Source organism: Xyrauchen texanus, chromosome 4 (genome assembly GCF_025860055.1).
Source record: "Xyrauchen texanus isolate HMW12.3.18 chromosome 4, RBS_HiC_50CHRs, whole genome shotgun sequence".
NCBI lineage: Eukaryota > Metazoa > Chordata > Actinopteri > Cypriniformes > Catostomidae > Xyrauchen > Xyrauchen texanus.
This window is the reverse complement of record NC_068279.1, coordinates 45,573,971-45,592,494: the sequence shown is the minus strand read 5'-3', so window position 1 is coordinate 45,592,494 and position 18,524 is coordinate 45,573,971. Positions and strand designations below refer to the sequence as shown.

General features: G+C 37.9%; 1 protein-coding gene across 1 annotated transcript; it reads left to right on the top strand.

Moving 5' to 3' along the window:
- The first annotated feature begins 821 nt into the window (after positions 1 to 821).
- tmem150ab (transmembrane protein 150Ab) lies at positions 822 to 17,896 on the top strand. The gene is made up of 8 exons (XM_052116767.1): positions 822 to 871; positions 3,395 to 3,625; positions 6,670 to 6,717; positions 8,119 to 8,205; positions 8,335 to 8,402; positions 8,798 to 8,925; positions 9,041 to 9,218; positions 12,019 to 17,896. The coding sequence occupies exons 2-8, from the start codon at positions 3,561 to 3,563 to the stop codon at positions 12,327 to 12,329; spliced, it is 885 nt and encodes a 294-aa protein (XP_051972727.1). The 5' UTR covers positions 822 to 871; positions 3,395 to 3,560; the 3' UTR covers positions 12,330 to 17,896.
- The last annotated feature ends 628 nt before the right edge of the window (positions 17,897 to 18,524 follow it).

Sequence of the window (18,524 nt, the reverse complement as noted above, 5' to 3'; positions counted from 1 at the left end):
AGGTGAGTAAATGATGACAGAATTTTCATTTTTGGGTGAACTATCCCTTTAACCCTTTAAAGCTTACCTTTAGTGACCCTGGACCCTTTTTTTTATAATTATGCCAAGTATTCCTAAACTGTTCTCTTCTGAATAGTGTCAAAAAAGGCAAAATTGCAAAGAATATTTAATTAGAAAAGTTACAAATATATGTTTTTAACTGCTTAATCACAGGATAAATAGTTCTTTAATTATTATAAGAAAAATAAATACTATATTCATTCAAATTAGTACTATATCACATTGATTTTCGGTGTGACAATGCTGAATTATCAGTATACCATTTGCATATCATACTGTATGTGCTATTAATTACTCAAGTTGGCGCTGATGTTTCAATGCTTGACTTGATTTACATTTGCCATTATTATTTGACGAAGTAACATGAAAGTAAACTAGATAAAAGAGAGCCAGTACATCAGATTGATATACAGCAGCTTTCACAGGGATACAGGACCAGCATGAGAAACTGTAGTAGGCAATGTACAGTGATGGAGATGTGAGCGCCCCCTGTGGAGGAAGAGCGCCAGTACATCATCTTGAGATGCAGCAGCTTTCACAGGGATACAAGACCAGCATAAGAAACAGTAGTAGGCAATGTACAGTGATGGAGATGTGAGCGCCCCCTGTGGAGGAAGAGCGCCAGTACATCAGCGAGATGCAGCATACAGGGATACAAGACCAGCATAAGAAACTGTATTAGGCAATGTACAGTGATGGAGATGTGAGCGCCCCCTGTGGAGGAAGAGCGCCAGTACATCATCTTGAGATGCAGCAGCTTTCACAGGGATACAACAGCACCAGCATCCACTGACGAGCCGCGGGGCCTGCGGTAAGACCGTGATTTTACATATCAAAACAGAACCTCACAATATTAACAGGCTTGTGCACGATAGTTCATATGCGCCAGAAACAGATATGCAACGAATGTAGTTAAATTGAATAGATACATATATCATGAAATCCTTATCGTCTTCAAAAGTTGTTTACTTGAATAGCGTTTGCTGGATAGCTCACACGCTACATTATAATGTTGAGTGCGATCTTAAAAACAAACCATTACTTTTAAATATTGTGTACTGACTTCTTATTATAACTATTAAATATAGTAACTTTGAACATTTATCGGGTTAGTTGTGTCTTACTGTATTTACTGATTATTGTGACATTCAGGATGATCTGTGCTGAAGGGTAGATCAGATTAGTCCGGATGTGCCACATTTATTACATTTTCATACAAATCTATCTTTTAGTGTAGGTGGTAATATTTTTATGGTATGAGCTAATTATTTTAATTTTGAGGAATACAATTCATTTAAGCCTAATGTCTAAGTGGGACCAACATTAGACTATTTGAAATTAGTTAAATCTGTATACATAAAACACTTTTGATTAGCTAAATCAATCCTTCTTCAACCAGATACTTTAAAGAAATGTTTCAGCGTCAATACAAGTTGAGCTCAGTCGACTACATTTGTGGCATAATGTTTATTACCATGCAAAAATTATTTTGACTTGACTGTTATTCATTTAAAAAAGAGGCTAAATCATGGTTACAGTAAGGCACTTATAATGGAAGTGAATGGGGCAAGTCCATAAACGTTACAATGCATACTGTTTTAGAAGCACAAGACATAAACGTTTGACATGTTAGCATGATTTTAGTGTGATAAAATTGCTTATAAGCTTTATAGACATTAAGTTGTTATGGCAGTTAATTTGTAATATTGGATAGAATTTTACACAGATAAGATGTTTAAAGGAATAGTTAACCCACAAATGAAAATGATCTAATTATTTATATTATCTAAGTATGCCTTTGTTTCTTCTGCTGAACACACACACAAACAAGCACACATTCACACAAAATATTTGTAGAAGAATATCTCAGCTCTGTAGGTCCTTACAATGCAAGTGAATGGTGAACAGAAATCTGAAGCTAGAAAAGCACATAAAGACAGCATGAAAGTAATCCAGTAGACTCCAATGGTTAAATCCATGTCTTCTGAATTGATATGATAGGTGTGGTGAGAAACAGATCAATATTTATATAATTTTATCACTATAAATTTCCACTTTTACTTTCACATTGCTCTTAATTTGTTTAATAGCAATTAACATTCTTTGTGCAAATCACTACTGGTTGGGCTGGTCAAAGGTGGAGATTTATAGTAAAAAAGGACTTAAAAATGGGTCTGTTTCTCACCCACATCTATAATATATAACTTCAGAATACATGGATTTTGCCACTGTAGTCGTATGGATTACTTTTATGTTGCCTTAATGTTTTTGTGCGTCTAAGTTTTGGTCACCATTCACTTGCATTGTGAGGACATACAGCGCTGAGATATTGTTCTAAAAATCTTAATTTGTGCTCAGCAGAAGAAAGTCTGGGATGGCATGAGGTTGGGTAAATGATGAGAGAATTTCCATTTTTGGGTGAACTATGAATTCTTTGTATTGAGCCAAGAGGTCAGCATTTGACGTTTCGATCTTCTATTGGTCATGTGTCCTCTCTTGAAGTTGAACAAACTTGAACTTTGGATAAGCATTGTAGTACGAAATTTCTTCACATGAAATTTCTTCACGCATTCAGATGTGAAGTGTATGACCTGCACTTAAGTCTGCTATGAAAGACAGAACTGGACTACTCTTTAGGAGTTAAGACCCATAAAGAAGCCTTTATAGTCCTTCAGACTCAGCAGGTTTCTCATCTTAACATGCACATCCACTGTTGTTGTTTTCTACTTTTGTCATCAGTAGTTTAACAATGATTACATCATCTTCTAGTGCTTCTTTGTGAAAGCAGTGGCTCAATTGTGAGTGTTGCCACCTTGTGGACCCACTAATTATTGCAAATATATCCAGGCATATGCGCGTTTAGAGTTAAAATAAAACCGGGCCACACGCGTTTAATGCTCGAGCAGTCTGCTGATGATGAAATTTGCTTCTGACAAAAGTATACTATTGGATTAAAGTAAGCAATTTTGTTACAATAAAAATATTTTGACAATTTTAATGTTAGTAAACAAAGAACAGAATGATTGCAGATGTGCTTCTTGCTCAGACAACATATTTTTCAGATACATCAGACTTTATTCTTACTATCAGTGGCTCTTGATGTAGCTACTGAGATCCGCTCTGATATGGTGATCACAGGCTGAAGCACAAGTAGCTAGCAATTTTTATATTACAACTGCAAATGTCAATAGAGACCAAAGTTATATACTAGTTCAGTGCTGCTTTAAGTAGACAGTTTAAAATGCACATTTTCATGTTATTGTATGCTGCTTCAGATGCAACTTCTTTGCCACCTTTGCAGAGTAAACCATTAACTTCATTATTTCTTCACTAGTTATCGAGGGACTACAGATGTAGCCGAAGGAGCATTGCGCTGCCCCCGCTGGTGTTCATACCCCACACTGCATGGCTTTACCTGCTAGTGTCTCGCATCGCGTCTCCATAGCCCCAGTCCTGCACACCCTCATGCTGACGTCGCAGGCATCTGACAGATTGTACCTATGACTGCCTGGATTGTTCTGCCTGTCAGCTTGTCTGCCTTCTCCATCACGGGCATATGGATCGTGTGAGTGTTTAAATTAAACTTCTGATATTCACAATTAGGGTTGGGAACCGAGATTAGTTTCTTGTTCAGAACCAGTTCCACTCTTTAAAAAACACTGGAATTGTATGATCTTCATGACTTTCTGTTCCGTTAACGGTTCTCCAATGTGCAATTTTCCACCGATGTGGCTGGAACACCGTCCTGAAATACTCTGACAGAGAGAGAGAGAGAGAGAGAGAGCTGATCCTGCACTTGTGCATGTGCACATCATTTGCGTGTACAAAAAAACAGTAGAGTCTCCCGCTTCCTCCTTTCTTGGTTTCAGCAACACTGGGACAAGTTTCTTTCACTCTCTCAAGCAGGAAGTGGGAGACGGTGAATCAAACTCAAAATGTATCTTTATTTTTGCTCACTCTAATGTTTTTTTGGACACGCAAATGATGCCCACACACACACACACACAAATGCAGGCTCGGCTCGGCTCTCTCTCTCTCCTCCTGGCGGTCTGGATCACCCTATAAATCACTCTCCACTTTCACTGCAAACCCAAAACACATGCTACAGGTGATTTACAAAAGGTGCCAACCCTTACCACACTATCTCTCAGCCTCACTCTCGACAGACATCGCTCGGCCACGCCCCCATCACCACAACCACAGTGTAATCTGCCCCCAAAAAAGTACAAGGTTCAAGTTAAGTAATTATACTACGTCAGAAAGAATTTACTATTGCATAACACAAATCTAATCCTCAAAATAATAAAATAATACGCAATAATAATTCAATATTATTTTGAAAAGTAGTTGTTAGTTTTTGCATACGTTGTCATTCTAACACACACACGCGCACACACAAACAAACTTTTTAGTAAAAATATATGTAGGTAAATATTGTACACTAATGGGCAAAAGTTTAGGGTCACTTAATCATTCTTTATTATTAGTATTTTCCACATTTTAGAATAATAGTAAAGTCATCAAAACTGTGGAATAACATAAATACAACTATGGGAATTATGTTGTGACTAAACAAAATAAATCAAAACTGTTATATTTTAGCATCTTCAGAGTAGTCACCCTTTGCCTAGAATTTGCAGAAATGAACTCTTGACATTTTCTCAACCAACTTCTTGAGGAATCACCCTGGGATGCTTTTTAAACAGTATTGAAGGAGTTCTCATCTATGTTCGGCACTTATTAGCTGCTTTTCTTCATTATTCGGTCCAAGTCATCCATTTCAAATACTTTTTTTTAATTTTTATAAAATTGTAGTTTTGTAATGAAATATTTTAATATGGTGTACAATTATATTTTGTCTACAAAACTAATTTCAAACATTTAAGCATATGTCTTCAGATCAAAATATTTTTAAGATCATGAGAAATATTTCAGTCAAGTGACCCCAAACATTTGAACGGCAGTGTATTTACAACCCAAATTCCAAAAAGCTGGTACAGTATGAACAATTTTAATAAAACCAAAAAGGTTTAATTCCGTTCACCCTGTGCTATATTGAAAGCACTACAACACATTATTTGATGTTTTAGCTTGTACATTTTATATTTTGTTGTTAATATGCATTACATATACAAACATAAACAATTTAAACCTCATGCCTTAAACATTTTGAATCTTAAAGGAATAGTTCAGCCAAAAAAAATTACAATTCCCTCATCATTTATTCACCTGCATGTGAACACAAACAAAGACATTTAGAAAAATATTTCAGCTACTTAGGTTCTCACAATGCAAGTGAACCAGTAGTACTAAATAGCATTTAAGGCAGCATAAAAGTAATCCATAAGACTTCAGTTGTTAAAAATGATATGATAGGTGTGGGTGAGAACCAGAACAATATTTAAGTAAAATCATTTTTTTTTCTATAAATTTTCCTCCCTGTCCAGTAGGTGGTGATATGCATGAAGAATGCAAATCGCCAAAAAAAGAAGAATGTGAAGTTGGAGGTTGATAGTTCAGGAAAGACTAAAATATCGATCTGTTTTTTAGCCTCACTTATGCTGTCCGGCAAAACGAGGCAAGACCTTTTGAATTGTAATATGATAAACATGATCAATTATGGCTGTGCTGCTCAGCATGTGCCACACATACCCGCTAGAGGGCGCTGCTCAATCACACATCGCTGACTGAAGTGCTGAATGCAGACTGTTTTATAAAACTGAGCCTTTTGCAGTTTAGTAAATGTTCAAGGCTATATCGTGTTATAATTCAATCAATTTTGCAGCATTAATGGATACCAGACAGATGTCTCAGAGGTCAACGTCTGCAGGTTTCAAAGCGTTTTGTATAGTTTTCCCCTTATCATTAACAATATGTGCAACGGGTGTAACGGTGTATCAAAAAAGTGACGATATGCATCGTGGAGATAGGATGGTATTTGTATGTTTGTTTTTTAATTATTTTACAAGCATCTTTATCCAATACCTGCAAGGTCCTAAGCCTATGTAACGTAGGTATATAAAGGGAAATCACTTCAATGCACACAAGGAGCTCTAAAATGCGATTACTAGCTGAATTTGCGTGAACTGAAAGTGCAACCAAAAAAATTTATGTGATACAGGGAGCGGGAGAGAGAAAGGCACTTTTTATAACTGGGAGGGTTCCCATTTGGTGTCACCATTGCCCTGTTCTAGGCTGATTTTTAATCCCAGTACATCTCTGATGGATCAAATGTTTTGCATGTCTTTTAAGTAATAATAATTTACTTTCAATCTAAACTTTTTTTAAACAGGATCTTTTTTTATTGTTCGACAATATGGATGATAAGGTTGTCCAGTTTTAGACAACACATGTTTAGCTGCATCTGGTTAGAAAAAAGAATACATCAAAAAAGAAATAATTTTATGAATTATACAAGGCGTATTTGCTATGTGGAAACTATAAATGAAATAGGGTTACATTGAAAAACAGTTCCAGTTTTAGCCTCGCCCACATCCAGTTATATTGAATACAGATACAGATAATTTTGCCATTGCAACAGATACAGATACTTGTTTTGCTGCTCACCACTATTATTAACACTAATTCTAAAATATTTTTTGTCTCTAGTTATGCCATGGCAGTAATTAACCACCATGTATGCCCTGTTGAGAACTGGTAAGTTGAATCCTAAACCTCCCAGTAAATATGTCCCCATACCACTTTTTCCACTTCCGATCCGATTCCGATATCGGAAATCTCAGTATTGGCCGATACCGATCCCGATCCGATACAGTGTTGTTTTTTTACATAATCAGTTTATAATATCTTTACAGTATTGTGTGGAAATAATTGGGTGTACTCTTTAATAGGCTATGTAAAGAAACACAAACTGTTAACTACACATTATTTCAATATAAATGTATAGCTTAAGAAACACTTTATTATTAACTAGCATACTGGCACTCCCTGAGTTCTGATAACACGCACCTGCATATCATTAGTGGCTAATCAATGACTGCATAAATAAATACCCACGCTTCACAGCACACACACACACACACACACACACACACACACACACACACACACACACACACACTCTCTCTCTCTCTCTCTCTCTCTCTCTCTCTCACTCTCTCACACTCACTCACTCACTCACTCACTCACTCACTCACTCACTCACTTTCTCACTCTGTGCCTGTTCTCATCGATAGTATTTCTGGGACTCCAGAACTTTCTACTATGTCAATCATGTGTCTTCATTATTGCCTGCATGTATCATAAAATTGTTTTGAGTTATCTCTTTCATCATATCTATACACTGTCTGGATATTACTTACCTGCTGTTTGCCACTCTGCTTAACTGAATTTACTCACAATATTTACATCACTGTTTCAATCCTCTGCTCAATAAACCCTGCTACTGAGTTCATATCTCTGCCTCTCCGTGAGTCTCCCGTGACAGCTTTAACTTTTAAACCCTCACCCTTTTTATTCACAGTTTAATTCAGCTTCTTAATTAAATTCTGGTTAAATGCACCTCCAGTGCCTTTCTAAGTCCATAATATAAGTGAACCGAACTGCTGAGCATCTACATCTGAGATGTTCGTTTGTAGCGCACAAATATTGTGCACGGGTGAAGGCTATAAATAGCCGCGCGTGTGTGTAAAAGCACCATTCACTACCGCGCTGAAGCTGCGCGTGCAAGAACATATATGTTTACTTATTAAACACAGCCTATTGCAATTCACAGAGCTATTGCGTGGCTTCAAGTGGCTTTGAATAAAATGCACTAGTCATATGAACCGCTTTAATGGTGTTTTAACAGTTCTTTTATGTCATTTTTTAAGCTTGACAGTAACGAACATGACTAACACAGAGTATCGGATTTGGGTCGGGCTCGTCGGACCGATACCCGATCCGTCTAAAAACATCAGTATCGATGCGATACCGATCTAGGTATCGGATCGGGACATCCCTACCTCCCAGTATCTGCATGCACTTCTGCCCAATCTGGTCCAAAGTCACTGTGTAGCTAGTACCTCAGTGTTTCATGCTTAGTTCTGTGTAACGTAGGTCATACAACTTAACATGTACAGAGGTAACGGCTAAGAGGGGCTTCCCAAAGACCTGCTGCACTCTTCAAGACATTCCCCTAATCAGGTGAATGCTTGCTGTGAATTTATCTGGAATACCACAGAATGACCACAATTTTTAGATGTCTCATTTCACTGGTTTCGCTATTTTTGTTTAACTTGACCTAAAATGTTATCTTCTGTTTTCTTTTGACAGTAAATGTGGTTGCTATCCACCAGAGAGCTGTCTCTTCAGTTTGATAGGCAATGTTGGGGCCTTTATGGGTAAGAAATAGGTTTTCAAAATTACTAAATGCTTCACCTAATATTCAATATGCACTGTCTATTAAATACCCATACCCGAGCTGTCTATTAAAGGTGGAGTGTCTTGTTTTTTTTGCTGTTAAAATACTTTCTATTCTAGTTTAATGGGCGTACTGCTACAAGTGGCGCAGAAAATACACACTTCACCTATTAATATATATTCTGTAAATATGTTCTGAAATGACCATAAACAGATCTTATAACTCAAGTTCAGTAGATTGACATCTGACTATTTTGTACAATTAATCTAATTAATAATCAGGATATGCCTCAAAGTCATTGAGAGCAGTACATTCCCAACAAATGTCTTATATTCTGTTCCTTCTCTCGTTTCGTCTTGTGATCTGTCTCTGCAGTGGTTATGGTGTGCATGCTGCGCTATTCTCAAGTGATTGAACACAGTTATCACTGCTGGACCAATACGAGCGCTTTGGTGTCTGGCTGCATTAACGCTCTGGGTCTGGTCATGGTGGGCAACTTTCAGGTGAGCAGGAGAGAGACTTCCCTGGCGACTTCAGCCCATGCTATGCAAATGTCATTGGCATCACCATTTTTGTTTTTGGCTTCCACTCATTCTCTATCTTTTATTGTTCTCTCAGGTCGATCACGCTAAAACGCTTCATTATGTTGGAGCTGGTGTTGCGTTCCCTGCCGGCTTGCTCTTTGTGTGTCTGCAGTGCGTTCTGACGTATCGTATAGCGGAGACGGCGCTTGACTACTGGATGGCTCATGTGCGTATAGCTCTCTCAGCTGGAACTCTGGTCTCACTTGTCCTCAGTATCCTTATCAAGATTGTTTCTATACAGCAACACAATGACCCCGTTTGCACCCAGTAGTCACATCCGTCTTGGTGAATAGCATTAAATATGGCTGTGGTCCAAATCATTTTGTGATATGATCACTTGAAACACATTCAGAGGTGGTCGAAAACATGTGACCACAATGCATTTGCAGTCTGAACACTGTTGTGGCAAAAAATTATCAACCAACCATTATCACTGCGTAAGAGACACTCAGACTCAAACAGTCTTTTAAAAGTATTTATTCTTGCAAGAAGACCCAGTCAGTACACAGCAACTCGTCTGTGTCATGAGAGAGTGTTTTTATCAGGCAGGGCTGCCGTTCTTATACATTTCTCCCCCCTGAGGTCAACTAGCAGAAACAGATTTTACTCCCCCCTTCTCTCCCTCTCATACAGGGACTAGGCTACTAGGCCTGATTTACTATTAACCAGCCCAAACGTACCCCACCTGTACTACATGACCTCTGACCTGAAGAGGGCAGAGGTCCCCACTCAGCCTGGACCGAGGTGTCTCTGTTCTGCTTTTCAGTCGTAAATACTGTCCCTTGTTCAAACATAAATTTCTTCCAGATCGGACTACCAGATGGCATTCCTGTGTGCTGACTGAGTCTTTGACCATTGATTATGGAAAATTTCTACAACAACACTAAACCTGTTTCATTGCTATAACAAGGGTTTTAAACTTTGCCGGTTACATGCAAATTTAAAATCAAAACGTTTGGAAAAGCTCAAGACTTCACAGACCCTTTCCTCTTTTTTTATTCTTTTGGTTGGCACTGTTCTCTATCTTGGTGCAGCTCTCAGCGGCCGAGGCGTTTATACTTGATGTGCCCTTCGGTTGCATTATTCTCCCAAATGACAGATGGCAGTGCAGAGAGATAAACCAACAAGAAATGGCTGTGAAGATGTGCTTTGCTAAACTTTACTTTACTAAGCCACTTTTAACTGTAATAATAGCTCATGTTCATTGGTAATGTGTAATAGGTGAACAGAACAAAACAAAACCACTTAAGAACCAGTAGGCTATTTATAGTGTCTGTCTGTCTGTGTCTAAACTTAAACACTTAAGTATCCAGTTAAAGGAATATTCTGAGTTAAACTCAATCGGCAGTATTTGTGGATTAAAGTTGATTGCCACATAAAATAACTTTTAAAAAAAAGGCAAAAATGGAGGTTACATTGAGGCACTTACAATGGAAGTGAATGGGGCCAGTTTTTGGAGGGTTTGATGGCAGAAATGTGAAGCTTATAATTTTATAAAAGCACTTACATTTACATTTACTTTTACATTTATGCATTTGGCAGACGCTTTTATCCAAAGTGACTTACAGTGCTCTTATTACAGGGACAGTCCCCCCAGAGCAACCTGGAGTTAAGTGCCTTGCTCAAGGACACAATGGTGGTGGCTGTGGGGATCGAACCAGCAACGCTTCTGATTACCAGTTATGTGCTTTGCCCACTACACCACCACCACTCCTTTTTGTTAAACACCACTCTTTTGTTAAAATTTGTGCATTATTATTTGAGCTGTAAAGTTGTTTAAATTAGCATTTATTGGTGTAATATTTAAGTTGTAATATTTGATATAACTTTACTCTTTTTTTAAATTTTAAAAGATTGGTAAGTCATTTTATCACATAAATAATGTTAACATGCATATTGTTCACATCTTGTACAGATTGGCCCCATTCACTTCCATTGAAAGTGCCTCACTATAACCCAGATTTTTGCTTCTTTACAAAAAAAAGAAAGATGGACAAGTCGAAATTAGTTTTGTGGCTATCAGCGTTATGCCTCAAATGCTGTTGATTGAACTTGAAGGAAAAGTTCTCCCAAAAATGAAAGTTCTCTCATCATTTACTCACCTTCATGCCATCCCAGATGTATGACTTCTTTCTTCTGCAGAACACAAATTAAGACTTTTAGAAGAATATCTCAGCTCTGTAGGTCCATACAATTGTGAATGGGTGCCAAAATGTATAAGCTCCAAAAATAATATAAGGTAGCATAAAAGCAATCCATAAGACTCCAGTGGTTAAATCAATGTCTTCTGAAGTGATTTGATAGGTATGGGTGAGAAACAGATCAATATTTAAGTCCTTTTTTACTAGAAATTATGATACCTGCTCAGTCAGTCTTTACTTTAACTTTCAACTTCTTCTTCTTGTGTTTTTTGTAATTCACATTCTTCATGCTTATCACCCCCTACTGGGCAGGGAGGAGAATTTCTAGCAAAAAAGGACTTAAATATTGAAACATGTTTAACTTGACACTGTCCTAAAAATGCAGCGCTATTTAAAAGGTTTGTCAATGTACGAATGCTTCAGATGGATGATCTTGTAGTGTTTCACTTTGTTGGCATTGTGTTTCAGCATCGCACACCATATGTACGTGTCAGAGGCATGATTACTTGCATACATAAAAAAATTATATCATTAATTGCACATAATGAACACATTAAATTGACAGCCTTAATTAAAAATTACAAGTCACAATAATAGTACTCACTACTATTAATAAAAATGAAAAATTTAACATAATTACTTAATTTTAATTAGGTGTAACGTAGTAGCGTATCAATACTTATAATACAGCAATACTTTGAAAAACTTTTAAAAGTTCCCCATCATTGCTTTTCTATGACGTAAGACCATTACAGGTGATTCGTTGACTGACAGTGACATGTTCCGTGATTTACCGGGACTTTTAATGCTGAAGGTAATGTGTGCCCTTCATTTTTAACTCTATTCCTTAACATCATCCTTCCTACTCAAGGTGGTATCTTCTTCGTCCACGAGAGCTTTATGTTGCAGCATGCCGCAGCCATATGTGAATGGGTCTTCACTGTGCTGGTTCTGGTCTACTACGGCACCTTCACTTATGAGTTTGGCACGGTCAACACTGACACCATGATGGCAGCCTTAATGAAGCGCAGTCAACATCACCATCCGAGCTCAGGGGTCATCGTGGGAGGCATCAGCAAAGGTGTTGTGATGGGATGTGGTGCCCACAGCCTTAAGTCTCCCAGGGGCAGTAGCACCTCCACACACCTCAACTGTACACCAGAGAGCATCGCCATGCTTTAGGGCTTAACCGATACAGCATTCTCTCAGACCTTTCAGTGTATAGTCTCAGATAGAAATCCTTTTCACATTCACATCATGGATTTGTGAACAACTGATACAAGCAATATTTTTTTTTAAATTATTTTCTCCCTGTAACACAGTTAATGATGGGCAAGGAGGAGGCAAGAACCGGCTTGTCAACATAAATCATAATTAAATGCAAACTTAAACCAAAAGCACAAACATAAACACACAGGACGGACATGCCCGTAATTCTCTCTCTCTCGAACCATCGTCACCGGCCGCCTTTATCCCTCGCGCGCCTCATCAGGCCGATTGGGTACCGGGCGTGCGATATTCTGACCCGGCCCTGCCCCCCTCCGCTCCACATTCCCCAAGTTGGAATGCCCAATGCGCTCGAAGTCCTCGTGGTGGCGTAGAGACTCGCCTCAATCTGGGTGGCGGAGGACGAATCTCAGTTGCCTCCATGTCTAAGACCGTCAATCCACGCATCTTATCATGTGGCTTGTTAAGCGCGTTACCACGGAGACATAGTGCGTGTGGAGGCTTCACGCTATTCTCCGTGGCATCCGCGCTCAACTCAACACGTGCCCCACCGAGAGTGAACAACATTATAGCGACCACGAGGAGGTTACCCCATGTGACTCTACCCTCCCTAGCAACTGGGCCAATTTGGTTGCTTAGGAGACCTGGCTGTAGTCACTCAGCTCGCCCTGTATTCAAACTCGTGACTCCAGAGGTGGTAGTCAGCGTCTTTACTCACTGAGGTACTCAGGCCCCCCAGTACAAGCAGTATTGAATTGCTTTGCAAAGTTACAGCAAGTTTGCAGACTTGTTAATTATAATCTAAAAATAATGGCCTGTCTGTCATAGCTAATGTATTTTGCATGATATTTTGCGTTAATATTTAAGACAACTTGGAGCAACGCAGCCCCAGTAACCAGCGCAAATTAACCCTTTTCATGATTTATTTAAAAGTGTATTCATTTACTGTTAAAACTGCAATAACTTGTATCTAAAGGTGAGTTCACACTGACAGCGTTTAAAGGAATAGAAAGGATTCAAGAAATAGAAACTCCACAGATTTAATATTAGCAAACTATAGTTTTGGCAAGTTGTTTAGGACATCTACTTTGTGCAAGTAATTTTTCCAAAAATTGTTTACAGACAGATTGTTTCAGTGGGTCAGAAGTTTACATACACTAAGTTAACCAATTAGCTTCTGATAGGCGATGTACTGAATTGGAGGTGTACCTGTGGATGTATTTTAAGGCCTAACTTCAAACTCAGTGCCTCTTTGCTTGACGTCATGGTAAAATCAAAAGAATCAGCCAAGACCTCAGTAAAAAAACAATTGTGGACCTCCATAAGTTTGGTTCATCCTTGGGAGCAATTTCCAAACGCATGAAGGTACCAAGTTCATCTGTACAAACAATAGTATGCAAGTATAAACACCATGTGACTATGCAGCCATCATACCCCTCAGGTAAGAGATTAATTCACCACGTTCATCTGTACAAACAATAGTATGCAAGTATAAACACCATGGGACCATGCAGACATCATACCGCTCAGGAAAGAGATGCATTCTGTCTCCTAGAGATGAACGTAGTTTGGTGTGAAAAGTGCAAATCATCTTCAGAACAACAGCAAAGGACCTTGTGAAGATGCTGGAGGAAACAGTTAGACAAGTATCTAGATCCACAGTAAAATTTGTCCTATATTGACATAACCTGAAAGGCTGCTCAGCAAGGAAGAAGCCACTGCTCCAAAACTGTAATAAAAAGCCAGGCTACATTTTGCAAGTTCACATAGGGACAAAGATCTTTCTGGAGAAATGTCCCCTGGTCTAATGAAACAAAAATCAAACCGTTTAGCCATAACAATCTTCGTTATGTTTGGAGGAAAAAGGGTGAGGCTTGCAAGCCGAAGAACATTATCCCAACTATGAAGCATGGGGGGTGGCAGCATCAGGTTGTGGGGCTGCTTTGCTGCTGGAGGGACTGGTGCATGTCACAAAATAGATGGAATCATGAGGAAGGAAAATGATGTGGATATATTGAAGCAAAATCACAAGACATCAGACAGGAAGTTAAAGCTCGGTCACAAATGGGTCTTCCAAATGGACAGTGTGCCATACCTCCAAAGTTGTGGCAAAATGACTTAAGGACAACAAAGTCAAGGTATTGGAGTGGCCATCACAAAGCCTTGACCTCATTCCAATAGAAAATTTGTGGGCAGAACTGAAAAAGCATGTGCGAGCAAGAAGGCCTACAAACTTGACTCAGTTACACCAGTTCTGTCTGGAGGAATGGGACAAAATTCCAGCAACTTATTGTGAGAAATTTGTTGAGGACTACACAAAACATTTTGACACAAGTTAAACAATTTAAAGGCAATTCTATCAAATGCTAACAAAGTGTATGTAAACTTCTGACCCACTGTGAATGTGATGAAATAAATAATTCTCTCTACTATAATTCTGATATTTCACATTCTTAAAATAAAGTAGTGATCCAAACTGACCTAAGACGGAAAGTTTTCTACGATTAAATGTCAGGAATTGTGAAAAAGTGAGTTTAAATGTATTTGGCTAAGGTGTATGTAAACTTCTGACTTCAAATGTGTGTGTGTGTGTGTGTGTGTGTGTGTATGTATATATATATATATATATATATATATATATATATATATATATATATTAGCCACAATATTAAAACCACCTGCTTAATATTGTGCATGTCCCCCTCTTGTCACAAAACCTGCCTCTCAAAATAGTATTCTGAGGTGATATTCTTCTCACCATAATTGTACAGAGCGGTTATCTGAGTTACTGTAGACTTTGTCAGTTCAAACCAGTCTGGCCATTCTCTGCTGACCTCTCTCATCAACAAGACATTTCCGTCCACAGAACTGCCACTCACTGGATGTTTTTTTGTTTTTGGCACCATTCAGAGTAAATTCTAGAGACTGTTGTGTGTGAAAATCCCAGAAGATCAGCAGTGAGGGGCAGTTCTGTGGATGGAAATGTCTTGTTTGATGAGAGAGGTCAACAGAGAATGTCCAGACTGATTCGAGTCTATGGACCTACACAATGTTAGGCAGGTGGTTTTAATGTTATGGCTGATCGGTGTATTTAAATTCCTCCAGATTAATATATATAGACTATTAAAAGCTTAGTTTGATAAATAGCGTACTTAACTATTTAGTTATTCTAGCATTGTAACTGAGCTAAGTCTCACTCACCACAAAATACAAGAGTCCCTAGTGGGTTTTGGGCTTAGTTATAGTTGAAAGTCCCACTTTTTATATCAAATATATATTTTTTCTGATTATTGGGATTTTGGTTAAACAATAAACTGCATCTTTGATTTTATTCATTTTGGACTCTTGTAGCTTCTGTGTCGGTGCTGTCATATTAAGAAAATTATTATAATATTATAACCTTCATTATCTGTATTCTCACGGATGACTGAGCTCCTCACCCTATCTCTAAGAGAGAAGCCCGCCACCCTTCTGAGGAAGCCCATTTCGGCCGCTTGTACTCGCGACCTAGTTCTTTCGGTCATGACCAAGGGTCAACCTTCATGATCATAGGTGAGGGTAGGAACAAAAATTGACCGGTAGATTGAGAGCTTTAGCTTCCGGCTCAGCTCTCTTTTCGTGACAACGGTGCGATAGAGCGAGTGCAATACCGCCCCCGCTGCCCCGATTGTCCGGCCAACCTCCCGCTCCATTGTCCCCTCACTTGTGAACAAGACCCCGAGGTACTTGAACTCCTTCACTTGGGGCAATACCTCCTTCCCTACCTTGAGTACACACTCCATCGGTTTATTTTAATCATAAATCATAATTAATTAATCATACTTTTATCATGTGGTTAAAGTTTTCTAGATACCATTCATACAAATCTATTCTTTTAGTCATTGTAAATGAAAATTAGCCTCTGTACTTCAGTTTCTTATGTTCATGTTCTCATATCGTACCCATGAGCAAACTTTCTGGGAAACGATAATAACAAGAGAACATCGTTTCAAAAAGTCAAATGTAGATGCTATAACATGGTATAACCAGAATGTTTATTGGAACTTTTATTTTGTTCTTCTAAATTGTCTTTACAATATCAAACAGGAAATGCTTGTATTAGAGCATAAAGAGGTAAAGAGGGTTTGAAAATATAGTATTTAATTAACTAATTATTTTGGATAATTTAGTTGGGGAACTAAATAATGGGTGGTTATTTGGTGCTGTTGACTGCTTTGCATTTATCTTTGTAAATGTTTAATATGGCAACATTTTGTCAACACATGGTTTTATTATTATTATTTTTATTTGTTTATTTTTTCTTCACTTTTTGTCCTGACATTAAGAGGTGGATTTTGGTATTTTTATCTGTAGTATACATGGTATATTGTATAATTTTTTTTGTTGTATACTTGGTTATTAACTCAGTTTTAGGGTTACATAACTGGCGTTAGACAAGCTCATAGATCGTTTCTGCAATTCATTTGAATATTGAAATGGATTATTTTAATACATCAGCATAAATGAAGCAGAGCATTTGTTATGAAGAGCTGAGCATAATGTTGCATTAATCAAAGAGTATACTGCAATGAGACAAGGGTCAATAATGAAGAAATGATGGCTAGTCAATATCAGTCCACTGTTAACACCACTTTTCTTAGAAATCTCATTATAATATACAGAATACTCTGTAAAAAAAAAAATACAAAATCTCATAAGATGTTGGAAATAAAATAGCAATAAGGCAGGAAACCTGAATATGTTTTTTTTTTTTTATGTATCTAGTGGACCCGAAATGTGAAGTTTATGTATTTTGATGACACCGTATTTTAGTTTCTAGATATTGCTCATTTTAAAGCAATGTGGGTTATATTGATGAGTGTTACTGAAATCAGTGGTATTGGTTATGTATCATCTATTTGTTTTATAATTTCTTTGTAATGCCAGACAATGAATCAATGCAATATTCAACTTTGTTAAAGTACTTGTATACAAGTATACCTCTGTGTGGGGAGTAGGATAGTTTCCTAAAGGAGCTGCTAAGACATATTATGGAATTTAAACTGAATCTGTTTATGTTGTTTCTGTTTTGTGTGAAAGGCCAAATTCAATCATGGATAGAACTCCTGTGAACTACCTACCGCTCCATAAAGCTCAGCCAAGTTGTTACATTTTTAGTAATCAAATATTAAACGTTTTAATAAAGCACTAATCACATTTTATACTAATTTAGTTACCTTTGTTCAGTGAAATTCTTCCAACAAATACATCAGTGTCGGTCACAGTGTAAAGACTTCAAAAACAGTATTTAGTTGACATGTGAATTGTAAACTGAAATGGATCTGTTGACTTGTTACACTCAACTTTCTTTTGAGTTATGACCCATTCATCGGCATGTTTCCTAATCTTTCATATTTCTTTTGTGAAATAAAATGCACCTGAATTTAAAAGATGCTATTTGTTGAAAAGCTTGTTTGCTGCCTAAATGATATACAGCACAATTACATCATGTTTAATATACATTTGAAGTCAGATGTTTACATACACCTTAGCCAAATACATTTAAACTCACTTTTTTTTATATATAGTAGAATTATAGTAGAGAGAATATTTATTTCAGATTTTATTTCTTTCATCACATTCACAGTGGGTCAGAAGTTTACATACACTTTGTTAGTATTTGGTAGCATTGCTTTTAAATAGTTTAACTTGTGTCAAATGTTTTAGGTAGCCTTCCACAAATTTCTCACAATAATTTTCTGGAATTTTGGTCCTTTCTTCCAGACAGAACTGGTGTATCTGAGTCAGGTTTGTAGGCCTTCTTGCTCGCTCGTGCTTTTTCAGATGAGGTCAGAGCTTTGTGATGGACACTCCAAATCCATGACTTTGTTGTCCTTAAGCCATTGTGCCACAACTTTGGATGTATGTTTGGTGTCATTGTCCATTTGGAAGACCCATTTGCTTTGATGTCTTGAGATGTTGCTTCAATATATCCACATAATTTTCCTTCCTCATGATGCCATCTATTTTATGAAGTGCACCAGTCCCTCCTGCAGCAAAGCAGCCCCATAACATGATGCTGCCACAGGAGGAACAGCTGCCGTCCGCAGGGGCCGGAGGAACCGCTGCCGTCCGCAGTAGCCGGAGGAACCGCTGCCGTCCGCAGGAGCC

Excerpts from the sequence above, each read along its gene's own strand:
- tmem150ab (XM_052116767.1), top strand. The coding sequence starts at position 3,561 with ATGACTGCCTGGATTGTTCTGCCTGTCAGCTTGTCTGCCTTCTCCATC. Across the intron at positions 6,718-8,118 it reads GTATGCCCTGTTGAGAACTG|GTCATACAACTTAACATGTA; the intron begins GTAAGTTGAATC and ends TGTGTAACGTAG. Across the intron at positions 8,403-8,797 it reads CAATGTTGGGGCCTTTATGG|TGGTTATGGTGTGCATGCTG; the intron begins GTAAGAAATAGG and ends CTGTCTCTGCAG.